The following is an 18,862-nucleotide window of genomic DNA, read 5'->3' on the forward strand; positions in this document are numbered from 1 at the left end:
GTTCATCATAGTTCTAGCATTTTTTCCCTCCTGTCTACTTCATTGCTTTTCTGGTATTCATGGATAACTTGCCTTGGCTATGGAAATGCCTGTTAAGTTTTGAAATTTCAGCTAGAATTCCATTTTGTGGTCCATCAAGGAAGAGGTATTGAGTACATCAGTTCATAGTGCCATTTTAGACTGAAATCTTTTATTTTAAAGAGTTAATTTTGATTGTAAATGAATACATGCTCATTACCATAGGCTTGGAAATTGTTGAAAACATAATGAAAATATTTAACCAAAAATACAACTATACAAAAATAATTACGGTTAACCTATCAATGTGTTATCTGAATTTTGGTTTTTCACTAAATAGGATTTACACTATATGAGTATACTGAGTTTTATATCCTTCTCCTTTATAACAGACATTATAGGGTGGATTTACCATGCCATTAAATAATCTTCAGAAGCAATTTTTTTAAATAGCTCCTTAATGTCCTAACATATGGAGGTACTATAAAAACATAAATCACTCAAATTTTTTAATATCTCTCTTAGCATAAATTAACATGTAATTACTGAGTAAAAGGCTATGAATATTTTTAAGGCACTTGATACACAATGAGACATTTCTATCCAAATATGGTATTTCCAATTTATATGCCAACAGTAGCATAACCATTCTCTAGCCAGCACTAAGTGATTTCTCCAACCATCCCAGTTGGATAGATGAAGAAATACCATTTATATGTTTGTGCTGTTGGAACTACTTGTATCTGTTCTGTTATTCCTTAATTTATAATGTTTAAATTCTGTTTTTACCTCTTAATAAAATTCTAGGCCCCTCTTTTTGTCATTTGCTTAGAGAATAGTTTTAGTATCTTTTTTTGTTTTTCATAATTTTGTTTGTATATATTTTCCCATCTTCAGCCCTTTGTTCTGCATATTTCTTTATTTTATGGCTCCTTAGGCTGATTGCTTAATTAATTTTAATTTTCTCCATCTATTCACAGCCTTGCATGCTGTATTACTGTTTTGTCCATATTCTGTAAGCTTACACATGAATATACTTCTCATCATTATTTCTGAAGTGGGTTGTAATTGATTTTCATTTACTCTTTTAATAGGGAATTTCAGTTTTTGCTTAAATTTTTGATACTAGTTTTATTTCATTGAAGTTTCAGAGTACAGTTTTCTTTCAAAAATGTTATCAAGTATACTGAATGGATTGACAAATTTTGAAATGCCTCATGGGCATTTAAAAAGAACCTGTATTTCTTCTTGAAGATTTTAAGGACATACATGTATATGCTAGTTTATGTACTTTTTCACATAAATACAGTTTTCATTTCTTTTAAAATTTGTTTAATCTCTTAGGAGCCGAGAATGGTCTGCTGTTTCTCAATTCATTATTTCTGGCTTTCTTGCTGTGTATATTCTGGTGTGTGATGATTATGTCATCCCTGACATAGAAAAGTTATCTCTCTTATATGTCTTCATTGCAGTGATTCCTTTTATCAGCACAAAATTCTATCTTCTGAGGTTATTGCTTTCTGCCACGCATGTTGTTGCTGTTACTGCTTTGTACGACACTTTGTCCTGTATCATTATTTCAATTTTAACAATATTTTATGTTTTTAAAAGTATTATTGACAATCTGGATATATTTGATTTTCTAATATGAATTACTGGAAAAATTTACAGCATTTCCATTTAAGGCCAAAACACATATTTAGACTTAATTTGATCGCCTTGTATAATGCTATTCTTTTTGTTTCATTCTAAACTTTGTTCAGTCCTGTGTGAAAGCATGAAAACTTTTAAAATCAGGTTTACTAGTGATAATCCATTTGTTTATCAAATGCGTATTAAAACTGTATTCCTCTATAAAATTGAAGAACATGTTCCTAATGAGAAATTTCAATTATCTGGGTTTACTCTGACTTTTCATTTCTCTGTATTAATCAGTTTTAATGTTTTTTAATCTGGCATTATGGTGTTAACTTTTTATGATAAAGTTGTGATTTTTTTTTTGTCATAGACAGCCTTTGGATTTACTTTGTACCCATTTTACAATTCTTCGTTTTTGATCCTAAGAAATTAATTGGTTTCAGAGTTCTTTTGCAGTCTTGAATTCTTGATTTCTTTCTTATTACTGGTTGACAGGTATTCATTTTGTATGTGTGTGCCTTCTCAGGAAAGGAATAAGAATCAGTAATCTTTTATGATTTTAAGTTTAGCAAAATCTCTTCAACTTCCATATAAATGTTTCAGGTTACAAACTTTTCCAATCACTCCTCTGCAAAAATTGTTTCATTGTTTTCTGACATCTGCTTTTGCAAAGAAGGATGAAGACAGTCTTATTTTTGCTACTTTACCAGTAATTTTTTGTTCCTCTCAATTTTTCAGAGAATTTTAGACTTGCCCAGTGGTCTCAATAGATTTCAAACAAAATGAAAATTCCCTAGTATTTATAGTCATTGAGAGGTTTATTTTTATTTAATTCCCGTGAAGCTCAAATTTTACTTATCATCCTCAGAAGTGTTGCAGGATGCTTCAAAAGTTTATGGAAAATGGTATTGTGGGAAAAAAAACTGAGCGTGGACTTCAAATGTTTTTGCACCAAAATTTGTCTTTTAATTTCATTTTTCCATGAACTTTTGAAGTACACTCCTGGTAGACATATCTGTCTTTCTCTGTGGATATTTCTACTTAACTGAATCTTTGATGACGAATCCTGCCGCTGTGCCTTCTCAGTAACACTCCTCTCCAGTTAGATCCAAATTGTCTTCAGTATGAGTCATCTTCTGGTTTTCTTTTTCCCCTTATGTTAGAAGGTCGTCTTAAGCTCATCTCCACTTTATTCACGTCACTTCCGTTTTCATTGCCTTCAGCATGGACTTTAATTTTTCTCACTGTGTTTGTGTGGTTTCCTCAGCTGTTTCCTAATTATTTGTACATTTGTCTCTGAACAGTTTCTCCTTGGGCACTCTGAACCTGTTTCATAGTCAGTATTTTCTTACATGTTTGAGGGCAGGAAATAGAATCTGTTCTAAATATTTCTTCTGTGTAATATAAAAATGTATTTTCATATCTATCCTCCTTATGTGAACCAACAGGAGAGACTTCCTTTCCTTGATGCCACTGTTACCTTCCCTCCTGGAATCCAAAGTGGGGTGTGTGTGTGTGTGTGTGTGTGTATGAATGCTCATCTTTGAGTTGCACGGACTTCTGTGCTAGCATCAGCATGCATGAAGTTGGAAGTAATGTAAATCGATTTGGGAATGCCTGGGAAACCCCACTCTCTGACTCTAGTTCCTGTATCCTTTGACCATTGGATTTTGAACAAACTGGGGAGTTAAATGGATGGGCTTCTCCGTTTTCCCTTGAACAGTGTTGCATATGAAGATCATGGTCTCTGGCAGGTGCTTCCCCAGTGCTCTGAATGATGTCCCTGTTTGATTGAGGAGATAGGCTATAAACGGATATGCATGCAGAGGCAAGGTGAAGAGATGGGAAGTCGAGATTAGGAGTCTTTCCTTCAGAGGTCACTTACCAGATTTGTCATGACAGTGTCCAGGAAGTGTATGATGTTCTGTGATGTGGCTCAAGTCAACTGGGTTGCCTCTGTCTGTCCTCTTATTCAGCTTCTGCAAATGTACATAAATGTAGGAAGCATCAAATCTGTATGCATAATGTAGTCTGTATTAAGAAACCCTGGGGTCCTATGTCAGGGCTTCAAGACTTCATAGCTGATTGGAAAGGGAGTATGGGAAAGCCATGTGGGTTCCAGATCTCTTAACACACACTCTTTCTCTTTAAAAAGATTTGTTTATTTGAAAGACAGAAATGGAAGGAGAGCAAGCGAGATCTTCCATCTGCTAATTCGCTTCCCAAATGTCCACAACAGCTGGGGCTGGGCCAGGCTGAAGCCAGGAGCCAGGAACTTCCCTCTGGGTCTCCCAGTTGGGCGCAGAGACCGAAGCACTTGGGCCATCTTCTGCTTTCTCAGACCATAGCAGAGAGATGGATCAGAAGTGGAGCAGCTGGGACTTGAACCAGCACCTATGTTGGATGCCAATGTTGCAGGTGATGGCTTAATCAGCTCCACCACAATGCTAGCCCCAACTCCCATTCTTTTAAAAGGCAAATGGTGTGAAATATAATTTGAAGCCTCAGTGGTACAAAGATACCAGGCATAGATGAAATAGCATAAAAGTCAGGAGATCTGGAGCATATTTAAAGAGATAAGGATTTGAAAGAAGCTGGTAGAGCTGGAGCCTCGCAGCTGGTGGGGAAGTGATATGAAAAGACAACATGGATGGAGAGAGAAGCAGGGTGCAGAAGAGAGAATATTTCCAAGCTGGAGTGAGAAATTTGGATTCCATTAAATGTTTATGGGAAGATCCTAAGAGAGGAGCATTTCAAAAGGTAAACAAAACAGTTTGATTAGTTTACAACAACGTTTGTATGTTGTTGTTTCATTCATTCCTATGTTGATTAAGTACACATGCATCTGTCAGTTAACCACCATATGTCAGGCACTGTGATAGTGCTGTGTCTTAGGGTTCCCACTCCGTGGTATGGGGGATGTGTCCACTGTGCGCTGGAACTTCTCCCCTACATAGGAAGCTCTTTGTGCACTGCCTGACTATGTCTGTGAATCTGCTGTGCCTTGCATAGTACTGGACATACAGTAGCCCTGAATGAATCCATTTGTTAGATGAGTAAGTAATAGTCCATATGTTCATAGTTAAAGGTCTCTGGAATATTTGTAAAACACACTTAAAAGCTCATTGTCATCAGCAGTGACCAGAAGACAGATGATGAGAGAGAGAGAGGGAAAGAGAGAAAATATCTTTCATCTAGTTGTTCACTCCTCAGATACCCACAAAAGCTGGGTCTGGGCCATGTCCCAGCCAGGAGCTCCGGAGTAGTTCCATTCTGGTCTCCCACATGTGTGATAGGGACGCAAGTACTCAAGCCATTGTCCACTGTCTTTCCAGGTACACTGGTAAGACTATGGATCAAAAACAGAGCAACCAGGACTCAAACCAGCAGGCCAGTGTTACATGTGGGCATCCCAAGTGCAGCTCAACCTGTGCCCTAGCATCTACCACTCCCTGGATCTTTTAGTCAAGTTAAATCTACTGCCCCTACTATGCATAGACTTGCAGGGATTATGGCATGTGAGTAACCAGTTTGGCCGTGCCGATATGGAACAGTAAAGTGTTACCAACTAAGATTTAGTGACATTTCATGCCTGAAGTGTATATTAATTCAAATAGAGTCCCCAGCCTTTTACTTCTACTCTAGGTTCTACAACATACACAGTTCTCTTAACATATATTCTCAGGACTTTTAGCAGGGGAACATCTGTTTTACTTTGAGGAAGCTATGATAAGCATCTGCTTGGAGGAATGATCTGAACAAAACCAGGGCACATGTGTTTGCCATGTAATGGATTATCTAGTCTTACATTGTTTATGAATAAATCACGCAGGGTGGATAAACCAGTAACCACAACAGCATATTTCATACTGGGTTTAAAACATAAATTAATGCATTTGTAATTTTTTCTCCCTGTGGACACTAAAAATGTATGTTTTAAGCAAAAGATAGTATGGATTTTGACTGTAGCTGAGCAGTTGGGTGCACAGATTCCAGAAATTCCTTTATTAAATTAGAGCTCAGGTGGTGGCTTAATCAGCTCCACCACAATGCTAGCCCCAACTCCCATTCTTTTAAAAGGCAAATGGTATGACATATAATTTGGCTGGTAGAGGGTCCTCATGTTCATAGCAGTACTACTCAATGCATTAATTCTGATCAGGGAGTCCAATATGAAAACAGTGTCCTATAAGAAGAAAGAAAGGAAATATGGGCACAGAGACGTGCATGCGTGTGTGTGTACTCCACATTTGTATAAAACCTGACACCGAGCCCTCAAAACTCATTTCAAAAAGAAGTGTGATTAAGGTTAATGAAGGTTTAGGAACTTCTTAAAGTCACATAATCACTTCGTAGCAGAGTCTGAACACAGAATCACACATCACATCTCCCCGTTCATTGTTTCTTATTCCTGGCTCTCATGTCATGCCAAATGTTTCATTGATAGTAAGTTATTTTGAAACTGCGTTCAGGGACTATCAATGATGTTTAGTAAGAAGCGAAGAATCACATCCACTGTGAATTTTCTTTTGATTTGTTGTGCATGAATAGCTCTTAGGATGAGTTGGGCACATGATGGAGGAGAAACATAAAGGACTGATAGATGGGGAGTTGGTTAAGGAGTCTTACCTCCACTGATGTGGTTGCTGGATGACAGAACTGAATAAAAAGTGCCCATTCATCATATCACTTCCACCATTAGAGTGGCAGTGTCTGAGTTGCATATTCTTCTGTTGTTGAATACAGGTTCCTCCAAAAGACAGATCTTGCTCACTCCGAGGTTTCACACTTCTTTGTCCTAACTTGACTGTTCAGCTTAGAGACAAAGAATAAGCATTTTTAACAACTTGCGTTTCCCTTTAAATGTAAATAAAAGAATTGAGAAGTTCGGAGGGTTGTGGTCTGCGTTCACTCAGCTAGAAGCAGGCTGCTGCCATCTCCCATGACTTTGGCTTCTCTTTGATTTGCATTTTCCATTGCTTTTCCCTGGGCCAGATGTGTGGATTTCCCTGTTGTGCCCAATGACAGAGTTGACTTTTCTAGAAACTGCCAAGATTATTTGTAATGTGCTGGCTTCGCAGAGGTTTCTCGTATGTTGAGAAGAACATACTCTGATGTTTCACAGCAACAGGAAGAGGGTTAGAGATGTTGAGAGAGGACAGTCTGGGAGGAGTTTTCACATATGTTTCTCCTTGATGGAGAATCCAGCATGGGGAATCTGGTGTGACCAGGGCCAAGTTGTATTTCTGCAGTCATTTTTTTTTTCTCTGTGGCTTGGGAGAGCAACCACAGTTAGTAGAGAGGTTTTGCTTTGAGCATGATTTCTTTGTCTTATGATGCCAAAACTGCTGAAGGTCATGTTGTCCAGCTTCCCATCAAAATCAATTGTAGACAAAATCTGCAGGGAGACAGATTTCTTGTATCAAAGACACTGTCTCTTGCCATCTCATACTCTTTGCTACCTTTTGAAACAACATCGAAGGCCATCCATAATTGGGAAGCATTCTAGGAGTGGGGTGAGTGATGGTGTTAAAGGACATCAGTCCAGCTTCTCATGAAGTGCACCAAACCCTGGTTAAAAGTAGAAAAAATACAGTGATGATAATTGATTGATGTGAAAGTCTCAATGTTTTAAAATGCTGTTTATCTCCAAGACCAGACCACCCAAGGTAAATTGTGCACTCTGCTGGTTACTTATAAGGTCTCAAGATAGGCGACGGACACAGGGTGGTAGAGAATAGAATAAAACCTTATGCCAGCCAGGGGCTTTAGTAATACACTCCATTAAAAATATTGGTGGCCTGGGATGGATTCCATAGAAGACTCCTTCACTTAGATCAGTTAATCAGATAAAAGGGCTGCTTGCTATATATCTATGTGCAAGCTCAAATCCAAGTTATAACCTTACTGCTTTGCTATTATATAAACCCCACACACCAGATATATCAGTAGAAAAAGCACAAGCATTGGAGTGTATAGTTGATCATCTGATGTGGCTGTGGTAGGGGATGAAAAGGCAGTAACATCTCCTGGGATCATTTCACCTGACTACGTGTGAGAGAAGGTAGAAGAAAATCTCCCCAAGAGATACATACACCATGGTCCTGTGGCTGTGTGAAATAGCAGGGTGGAAAGGAAGCTGAAAGAACCACATCAGCGTGTATAGGCTGTTTCCACATGTAGGTACTGTAGCAAAGAAAAGAGTTTCTACCCTGTCTACCTGACTAGCTTTGTTTCTTTTTCTGCTTAGGAGGTGGGTTGCAGCAGTCAAGAAAGGGCATCAGTATCCCCCCAAAATACAGCCTGGCACAGCATCCTTATGCAGAAATACTCTTCCGGTTTCTGCTTTGCTGCTGATGTCATCTGTAATAAGGAACAATTTTAAGATACAATCCTAACACTATGATTGTGTGGATTCTAGGGTAGCGTGTGTTGAGGTCATTTTCCCACTATTTTTATTTAATGCTTGTGTGTGTGTGTGTGTGTATAAAATTCTATAACCAAGCATGTCACTGTACACTCTCCCACTCTAAATTTTAAGCACAGAGGCCAATAAACACGTTCAGTATTTCCCAGGTTCTCAAAAGCGATAGAGTGGGAGGCCAGGCCCTGAGCTGGAGCTGCCCCAGCCCTGATGAACTCAGTCACAGAGCACCACATGATGTGGATGGGAGCAGAGGACTTAGGATGCCTACTGGAAATGGGTAATGTTTAGGTAATGCCAAAGTAAAGTGCCTAAAGCCCATTGAGATGAGAATCTTGCTTTGTGGTGAGTAGCTCCTCTGGTTCCATAGATAGCTACGTAAGTGTTGGTGTTTTTATTTATTTATTTATTTTTTGACGGGCAGAGTGGACAGTGAGAGAGAGAGACAGAGAGAAAGGTCTTCCTTTTTGCCGTTGGTTCACCCTCCAATGGCCGCTGCGGCCGGTGCACTGCGCTGATCCAAAGGCGGGAGCCAGGTGCTTCTCCCGGTCTCGCATGGGGTGCAGGGCCCAAGCACTTGGGCCATCCTCCACTGTACTCTCGGGCCACAACAGAGAGCTGGCCTGGAAGGGGGGCAACCAGGACAGAATCCAGCGACTAGGACCCGGTGTGCAGGCACCGCAGGCAGAGGATTAGCCTAGTGAGCTGTGGCGCCGTCCTAAGTGTTGGTTTTGCTTGAGAAAGACCAAGGAGTTGACCTTTTGAAAAAGAAGATTGCAATCATACCAAAAGTAGCATTTCAAATGAAAACCTAAGAGAAGAATTTGAGATCTTGAACTTGGAAATAAAACTCGGTGATCTGATATGCCCGGTCTGTCTCTTCCACCCTCCCACTGGTAAGAGATTTTCCCCCATCTCTTGGAGGAAGACTCTTGTTCTTGCCAGGCGGCCTCTTATTTCTCTTCTTTTTTATTTTTTAGTTGCCTGAAATGTTAATCCTGTAAAATAGAATGCGGGTGAAATTCTTGCTGTTTTGGTACTTGCCTTTAACTTAGGAACACAAAGGTTAAGTTGAAGATAAAAGTTGAGTGTTTTTAGTTGTTGTTATTTCTGTTTTAAATTGTGGTCATAGCCATAACTCAGACCTTGAGCATTTTGTGTAGTTCCTTGGATTTCTGGGGATAGTAGCAGTCAAGTGTCATTGTTTGTAAGGATTGTCCTGGCACTGTCCTTAACATTCCTTTAGCCTCCTCTTTACAACAAACCAACAGTGCGCTTGGTGCCAATCTCCCTTTGGGAGAGCGAACTCGAGGTTTTAGTTTCAGCTTTGCAAACTTTAAGCCCTCTGTTAGCTTTTCATCCTTTTAGCTAACACACCTGAGAGGACATTCTTGAGAAGGAAAAGATTTAGTTTGGCTCACAGTTTGGAGGTTTGCTGTCCAAGATCAGATGTCTCCATTAGCCTGGCATCTAGTGGAGGGTGGTGATGGCCAAGGAGATGTGAAGGAACCATAATATGGTGATCTGGGAAGCAGAGAGACACAGCAAGCTCGCTCATCTTTGGAAACTAACCCTCTTTGAGAACTGCCTTAGGAAAGCAAGCTTCCAGTGACCAAAAGAGTTCTATAGGCCCCACTTCCTAGCAGCTGTAATTAGATCAAGTTTCTAGCCCAGTTCATTAACAATTATCATTAATCCATTAAGTGTTAAGGTAAGACTTTGGGATTTAAGCATCTGCATGAATTTCTATAACATTCCACTACTGGTTCCCCCCAAACTCATGTTTTTCTTATATACCACTAGAATGATCCCATTCCCAAAAGTTGCAAAGTCTGAACTTAGTCATGTGTTAATTCCAGAGTCCAACGTCTCATCTGAGAATTGAGGAAAGCTCTCTTAGCTGTGAACCTCTGCACAATCATGAGTTAAGTACTTGCAAGACCCAAGGGTGAGACAGAAACAAGGGGAACATTTCTATTGCAAGCAGGGAAGACACAGAAACAAATCATTCATCTGGCCAAAGCACAAGTGAAAACCAGCAAGGCAAACGTTAACTTCTATAGCTCTGTGTCTGGCACTCTGGGCACGCTGTAGAGAGGGCTGGACTCCCAGCAGCTTAGGTAGTCCTGCCTCTACAGCTTTGCAGGTCACAGCCCAGCTTCAGTTCCCACAGGCTGGGGTCTTGTTGTTGCATGTATGCTAAGCATTGCCCTGGTGGGGTCTTTCTGCAGGAGCTCAAACTCTGCACGTGCTCTCAACATTGTCCTAGTGGAGGCTTTGTGCAGTGACCTTGCTCCTGTGACTGACGTCGTTCCGAGCCTCCAGTTTGTTCGAAGCATCCTTTGAAATCTAAGTGGAGGCCTTCACACCCGTGAGGCTCTGCTGGCCTTTGCCCATGTGGCTGTCTCTGATCAGCTGCGTGCTGATGTCTCTGGCTTTGCCAGGCTGACCCGGCACACTGCTTGCAGCCTTCCTTGGCGGCTGCCTCATGTTGCCAGAACCTCTACTTTTCTGGACTCTCCTCTGCAGCTCCCCTCTGAGAGCTTCGCTGTGCCTTGCTCCATGCAGGGATTCCAACCCTGCAGCACAATCTGCCTGGCCTCTTAGCTTTCCTTTGATATCTGGGTGGAAGGTGCCTTGACCTCAGAAGTCTTGTGTTTTGCACCTGTACAAACCCAGCATCACGTGGACAATGCCAGGTCTGCCATCAATAGGAAACACTTCTGGAACTAGTTGGGTCAGGGACATAGTGGCCTTTCAGATCTTTGGCAGCCAGGCAGAATCCCCAAATGGCCCTGGGGTTTCAGGAGACACTGCTGGTCTTCCCGGGCTTCTGGGCCTGTGGTAAGAGGGCCAGCCTTGAAGGTCTCTGAAATGCTCTGAGGGTCTTTGTACCATCATCTTACCCATTAACACCTGACTCCCTTTGACCTGAGTTAATCTTTAGCAAGCAGTTTCTCTACCTACCTTTCCTGTCCTGTGTAAGCTTTGTCATTGTACTTTGCCTGGCCAAGCCATGTATTTGCCAAATCTTTCTCTGCTTCCCTTTGCTCATGATTCTCATGATAAAACTTATTAAGAGCAGTGCACCTAGCACCCATGAGTAGCCTCAGTGCTTTGCTGCCTTGAAATCACACAGTTAAAAAGCCAGGCTCTATGCCGCCATCCCACTTAAGTGGCCTTTAGACTGGTTCCCAATGGTGCCCCTTTCGTGTGGATTTACTGTCTACATTTTCACAAGTATTTTAGTCTCCTAAGACTCTGAGAATCGCCTATAATATTCTGATTTCTGCATCCCAAGCTTTATCCAGTGTGCCCCTCCAAACTTTGCCAACATTTTTTCTGTAAACCGATTCCAAAGACTCCGCCATATCCTCAAGTGTCATCAACAGTAACAAGCCCACTCTTCTGTGTTAGTCACCTTTTCCTCACTCTAACTAAAAGACCTAAGACAAGCATCTTGGGAAGAAGGTGTATCTTGGCTTGCAGTTTGGAGGTTCAAGGTTGGGTAGCCCTGTGAGTCTGGCATCAAGTGGAGACTGGCTGTGGCAGAACAGGTGTGGAGGAGCAATCACATGGTGCGCTAGGAAGTGGAGAGAGACCCACCCCTCCCGAGAGAACCGCCTTTGGCCCGAGGACCTCCCTCCAGGCCCACCTCTGAGACACTATAATTAGATCAAGTCTCTGCCCTTGATCTGTCAGTCATTGACACAGAACTCTGGGCTTTCTGTTTCATCCATAACATTGCCTTCTACTATCCTTTCTCTATGTCAGCCCCAGTTGAAGTGCTGTTGATCCTCATTGTCCCTAGATCTTGGATTTGCAAGTTTACCTACCCAATAACGTTTCTAACTTCACTGTCAGTGTTTGCAGCCTGGTTTGGCTGTCATTTGTGCGCATGCCCAAAGCAGCAAAGCATTTGAGTTTCCCTACAGACATGCTCTCAGAGGGAACCGTGGCAGTGCTCTGCCTTGTTTTTGCCCTCATACTGCAAACAAGTGTGGTCTATTTGGGACTGTGCTTTCTAGGTTTTTGTGCCTTTTTTGGTGATTTCGCTGTCTACAGTGCCTCCAAGTACAGTGCAGAAGTGTTGTCTAGTGCTGCCGAATATCAGGAGGCAGGGCTATGCCTCTCAGAGCAAACACACGTATGAGACAAAGTTTGTTCAAGGCATGAGTTCTAGTGCTGTTGCTTGTGGGTTTGATAATTACAAACCAACTAACTATATAGAACATGTGTGAAATACATTGACTTAAATGGTAACACACAACAAAAACAAAATTATCTCTTGACAAGAATATGATCGATGACTTTCAGGAACCTAACCCTGACCTTGCCCTAGGAGCAGTGGCTCAGCACTTGCTGATTCAGTATATGCAGCAACTCTGTTGAACCACACTGTGTCATGTAGCCAGAATCAGTCGATGTGGTCTAATAGATGTCAGCTCTCATGAGGAAGGTGAACATTGGAGACCTCTGCTGCCAGGGACGGATGGTATGCACTGGGTATTGTGCAGGTGACATCTTAAAATGAGGGAAACCGGAGGGTTCTTCTTCAGCCTGGAACTTCTTTAACAAGCCAGATAGAAATGCATCATTTTCTAGACCATTTAACTTGGCTTGAAACGTGTTTTCTTTCACACCCCTAGTGCTTTCCAAAAAACTGGCTGTTTAATTAAAAAAAAAATTGGCCTCACTGTTAGGTGTACATTTGCAGTCTGAACACCCATGGAGGGGAGCCACCCCTCTCTTCCAGACAAGGGTGAGTTGTTGAATTTTATGTTAAATCTTGGCAGTGCAATAAATCTCTGAACCTGCACCAGCCTGCATCGGATATTTAATCCTGTTTTCATTTCCAATACTAATCAATCTTGGGAGAATGTGCTATTATTTTTTAGTTACATGTAAACATTTAGATGAATATAAAATGACTTATTGATAGCTTGTGCGCAGTCAAGTTTATTGACACTCTTGTCAAATTCTATTTGTCAGTTGATTGGCCCATCGTCCTGCTATGGGTGTGGAGTAGAACCGACGTGACATTTTTGTTTCCTGGCCATGGTACCTAGGGCTGGATGGGATACAGGGAATTGAGCTTGGTATCTTGGCTAGGAGTTTCAGCAGGGCCTGAGCAGCTAAGCATCTATCTTTAAGGGATAACCTTAACTCTGTTTTACAGGAGGCACAGTTTGGAAGATCCCTCAGACCTTTGCATGGTTGAGTAATTCACACTGGACACCCAGCTGCACAGGGCCCCTGGAAATCCTGTCTGTGGGACACCTTTGGTTCCAGTGGTTTTTCTGTTTATCCATTTTGTGAAGGTCCTTAGTTGGCACCATCTGAAGCTTTCAAAATACATCAACAGCATTTTACACTTCATGCACAGGCACCGATAAGGCCATTTTTTTCCCAGCCTGTGAATCCAGGCTGAGACTTCACAACCCTCCACTATGACTGTGAATTCCAGGTGTCAAGACAGAATCGCTGTGAGAAGTCAGCAGCATGTGAAGGTTTTCTCAGGCCCTTGTGCAGAGCCTAGCCAGATGCACATTTCTTATTCCTTTTGGTAAATAGATTCAGATTTGGTATGATTCAACGAACTAAAAAATATCCCCTGCTCGGAGCTCGTGGCCGCCTGCTAATTGCATGAAGCTTAACAGATCCTACACACACAGCACCAAATAAGGGCTGGCTGGAAATCAAAACCTCCTTGCCAAGCACTTTGGATTTTCCAAAGGAGCTGCAATGTTCCTGGAGATGTTTATTAGTGGGAATGGGGAACTTTGAGACTCAGGGTAAAGTCCCACAGATTGATGGCGTGTTACTCATGTTTATTATTTTTGACTCTGGGTTTTGCAAGCTTTCCCCCTGGACTCCCTAAAAGGAACTTTCTCAATCACTTGGGAATGAAAAAAAAAAAGGAGTGGGGTTCGATACCTCCCGGAGGATTCTAACATAGGTGCACAGAATGTTAATGAGCCCAGGATTTTGCCCTCTGTTCTATATTGCTCTGCCCCAAAATACAAAACCTAATTAGTGCATCCAGAGAAGCGTTAAATGGATTTCATGCTGTTTAATAAATGCTTTACGTGCCTTGGTGCCACTGCATGATGTGTGGTTGAGTGGAGGTAGTGACTGGGAGAGGAAATGGTTTCTGTTTGCACAGAGATCAGAGATGTGTATTTGTAACTGAAGCCCTCTTGCTTCTGCCCTGGTTTCCCTTCTGTTGGCTAACCTCTCCTTTCCTGGGATTTGTGCTCCCAAGCCTTATCTCCAAAGACATCTCTTACAAGGAGCTACACACTGAAGGATCAGAAATTTCAAGTGACCTGTGTGCACTGAGGACTCCCTCTGCCATGAGCTCCAAAGGCGACCCAGGGATTGGAAGGCTCAGCTTTTGCCTGTGAAGGGCTTCCGCCCCCTTGGGGGAGACAGAATACACTGTGTTTGATTTGCAAAGTAGAACCCAAGTCTGACAGGCAAAGCCCTCCATGATATTTGACTTATTTAGTGACTGCTTGGTGACATCTCTCTTACAGACTGGCATTGATTGACTTCTCGTAAATGGTTGTCAAACGTTGTTGCACATGGGAACCACACCACAAGGAGAACTGTTAAAAAAAAAATACCTATGGTTCAACTTGCACCTTTAGGTGCTTTGAAGACTTGAAGGTGCATCAGTGTCACCCTGGCAGACCTGTTCAAACACAGGCTGCTGGGCTCCACGCACAGACCTTCTGAGTCCATAGGTTTAGGGCTCAAAAATTTCTATTTCTAAACGTTATCTCTGAAGCTATTAGTCTCCAACCGCAGTGGCAGAGAGCTGCCTTTCATCAATTAAATCAGAATCTCCATGTGGCGTCAGTATTTTGATAATCTTCTCATGATTCCAGAGTGCAGCAAGGTTGAGGCCTGTGTTTCACACATTTCTCACTGTTCACCATCCACAGGGGGTGAGTCGTTGTCCAACATTTGGCTCTTTTTCTCCTGCTGGACAGTAAGTCTTGATGACAGATATTCCATCTTAAAGTTCTCTGGAATCTCCCAGGGTGCCCAACACAGAGTGAGCCCTAACAAATGGAATTTGAACTTTGGGTGGGTAGATGGGCAGGGCCGAAAATAATGGCTGTTTTCATCTCCCCATTTTCCAACACCCAGAGAAAAGTTCCTCCCCTCCATCTGGGGACTCAGCTGCACTACATGGTCACTTCATCTTTACTTCTCACAGGGGTGTCACCTTTTCAGTGCTTATTTTTAAAGAAAGCAGTTGCAAAGAGGACTGTATTCAGAATCATAAAACCTGTGCGCACATCCTGGATCTGATATTTTTCCTTACGTAGCTTAGGGACATTTCCTAACATTTTCAAACTTGCACTTATTAACAAGGGCAATGATATTTCCTTAATTGACTTCTGGAAATAGAGAATAAAACAGTTCTCAGCACAACATACACAAATGCACTGTAGGCCTTTGGTTCCAACCACAAGGTAGTAAACATAGCTTGACCTGAGAAGGCTGTCAAGGTGTTCTTGGGTTATGCACAGCAGCAAGGGAACATCGATACCTGTTCTTGCTTGAGCCTGCTGCCACAGCACATACCTGGGAAGTGATTAGATGTGCCCATCAAGAACTAAGGGCCTGTGTAATGAAAATTCTCTCGTGACTTCACCATTAAGATGGTCACAAGTCCTTGTTGAGTTCCAGTGCCTGTGAACTCTGCTGAAATATTAGTCCTGCAGAGGAAACAGGCTGTGAGCACCCGCATTTTCCCAACAAACTGTTGGTGCCTTGGGTACATTGCTTCGAGATTGATCCACGTGAAATCAGGGGACCTGGTATCGTGTTTACCGGGTTTTCAGCAAATTGTCTTTCCTATAAATAGAGTGCCTTAATCCAAGGGAAAAGTGTGTGTTGAGAATGCAGCAAGACTGCATAGATGAGAGACAAAGCTCCTGATAGACAAGTAAAGAGGGAAATGGGGATGGCCAACTAGGGGAGCTGAGTATCCTTGTAGAACTATGATGGGGGTGCGAGCCTTTAAAGACTTTACTACTCAAAGGGTGACCCACACAGAATCACCTGGGCTGTCGTAAAAGTTAAGAATGACAGCACTCTTCCCCTCCTTAGTCAGGATCTGCATTTTTGCATAGCTTTTAAAGTTAGAAGAGGAAGATAGAAGAGTCTCTTAGAACTACACTGGGAATGAAGAGACTTGACTTTGCATCTTTTTAAGTTCCATGTGCACCTGTTCTCCAAGTGGAGAAAAAGAAGTAGGTTGTTTTCCTTGTTTGAGGGGAACTGGTAGTAAAATAACTGCAGGAGAGAGGGTCTAGAAGGCTCATGGCCAGCGGAACTTGGCCTTTTCTCCTTATCTGCTGCTTCTTGGGTGCCTATCTGGGATGCCCATCTCACTTCAAGCTATTTTGGGGTCTGGCAGGTATAGCTAGAGACCCCAGCTGTGTTCATGTCCAGTATGAGGAGCTGAGATTGTCCCAGGGCCTCTCAGTTCTCTTGGCTTTGTGCACCATCTCTGTCCAGGCCATGTGGAATGGAGATGTCCCTGCCTGGGTTTGCCTTCAAGAGGAGCCGGGTGCCAGGAGTGCAGGTGAAAAGAGGCCCTCCCTGTCTCTTGGCCACCGGGAAGCCCTTCAGCCAGACAGCAGTGCTCTCCAGTTACTCAGTGCATCTTGCCTTGGACAAGTGGGAAAGCACACAGGGAACAGTGGGGGTCGTTAAGCTCAGAGAGTGTTCCCTATAGTGCATAATTAAAGAAAACACCTGTGTGGCTGCTAAATCATTTCCCACTGCTCCCCTGTGCAAAGCTATGCTCAATAATCTTACAAGTGCCGCATTCCTTCCACCTACCCAAGGCAGCACACACAGCCACAGTGCATAAGGCTGGCAAGTTCTGAGTTCAGAGCCCCTTAAAGAATCTCTTAAGATTGATTTGTTGCAAGGTACTGGGCCTCTCGGCCAGCCTGCCTGCAGTTTGCTTGGCTGTAACCTTGGGAAGGCTCCTGGATGGGCAGTGGGCTGCCTCTCTCCAAACTGCCCTTCTTTGATCAGCTCTTCTCTGTTTCCAAGGCAGAGCCAGGGTGGAGCTTCAGAGCTGCAGGAGCCTGAAGACCTTAAGTCATGACTTGAATGCAGTAATTGTGGGCCAGATGCGGCCCCAGGGGAAAGCAGCCAGCAACAGTGAAATGAGATGCAAGTGGGACCTATGGATTTTGTTGGAAATGCAGGAAAGGGAAATGACAGTAAATCAAAAGACAAGGCCATCATTCTGAAAGGGCCTCTTCCTGCTGTTGAAGTTTATGGGGTGCTTCAGTTACCACCAGGATCTTGTGGGGCCCTGGCTGTCTAGAGCAAAGGAGAATGACTTTATGCCAGCAGGTGGATTGGTAACGGGATTCAGTGTGATGACAGGCTAGCTTTGTAATTTACTTCTTCCAGGGCAAAGCAACACTGTTTTAACTGCAAGCTTCAGAACGTTTGAGCAGATGAGTGATTGAGCCTAAGAGAGCCAGTAAGAGGCTTGCTGGATGTCAGGGGGAGCGAGGGCTTCCAAGGAGCAGAGCTGAATTCTGAGAAGACAGCACACAGCTTCAAATTCCTGCCTCTCCCTTCTCTCTCCGCTCCACATGGCTTTGTTCTCTCCATTGCCTTACTCACTGACTGCAAATATCTTGTTTCTCTGCTTGCCTACTTATTTGTTAACTAACTCCCCAATCAGAATGTCAGTTGTCTAATAACTTGACCATTGTCTCGCTTCTTTGCAGATCTTGCAAATCCGTCCAGTGCCCAACACAGAGCAGGTACACAATAAATATGCTGAATAAAGAAGTGCTACTTCTCACTCTTCAAACTCATCTGTTGGCCATTGTGTTGCTCACCCATTTGAGCAAAAATAAGGCCAGAGACAGAAGAGTTCCTCCATAACTCTCAGTGGGCAGCCCTGTCTGAACACTGATCAGGTACAATATCCATGGTTTCCCTCATAAGTTCATTACCACAGTGGGTACTTGGTGGGAATTTGCGTGTGTCCACACACAGATGCGTGCTACTTCTCAGAAGCTGTGGGGCACAAAAAGATAGTGGGGCCCAGGATGTGCTTGTTGGCCAAAGGTGCTTAGCAGCCCTTTTCTCCTATCTCAGTATGGCTTTGTGGATGTGTGGGCATACAGAAGCAGCAGACAGCAGTGCACGTGCCGTGAATACAGAGCTACATCTTCAGATGAAAGATGAGAGGAAGGACAGGATTGAGAGGAGTCTATGTGTTGGCAGACATGACTCTTGATGACCTGCCAATCAGTACTGGAGTATGCCTACTGTCACACCAATTAACTGATAAATGTATCTTGTGTAAAGATTTGCTACATGGTATTGTCATTTCTTTGAAAGATGGTAGGATAAGGAACCAAGCCCTGAAGCATCTTGGTTATCTCGAGCCGAGAGTCCCAGAACACACACATCATTCACAGATGGAACGTCTTTTCATGACTTCTCATGACCTCCTTCTGTGATTCCTGTAGGCAGTTGGTAATTTGACTCCAGGGTAATTTCTGAGCTGCGGTCCTGTCTGTGTTGTTTGTCTGTGATCTCAACTTCTGCAGTGGTCAAGTCCTCTGATAGATTTCCTATGACATGAAGGCTTTGGGGTCCCCAAGAACATCCGAAGCCATGGGCATAAGAGCTCCAAGAAACACAGGAGTCACTAAGGGCCGGTTCTCTTGTGACTTGAGTGGACATTTGAGACCCGAGTCCCTTTGTTTCTGTAAGTTT

At 42.8% G+C, this 18,862-nt stretch overlaps 1 protein-coding gene across 16 annotated transcripts in view; it reads left to right on the forward strand.

The window, feature by feature from the left end:
* LRMDA (leucine rich melanocyte differentiation associated) overlaps window positions 1–18,862 on the forward strand; it is a 1,127,870-nt gene that overhangs the window by 1,032,937 nt on the left and 76,071 nt on the right. Inside the window, exon 7 of one of the 16 annotated variants that reach the window (XM_070057888.1) lies at window positions 17,860–17,895. The exons of the other annotated variants lie outside the window; for them this stretch is intronic. Coding sequence (XP_069913989.1) covers window positions 17,860–17,895 — 36 coding nt within the window. The remainder of the gene's footprint in view (window positions 1–17,859; window positions 17,896–18,862) is intronic. 16 annotated transcript variants of the gene reach the window in all.

This window comes from Oryctolagus cuniculus, chromosome 15 (genome assembly GCF_964237555.1).
Source record: "Oryctolagus cuniculus chromosome 15, mOryCun1.1, whole genome shotgun sequence".
In the NCBI taxonomy this organism is placed as follows: Eukaryota; Metazoa; Chordata; class Mammalia; order Lagomorpha; family Leporidae; genus Oryctolagus; species Oryctolagus cuniculus.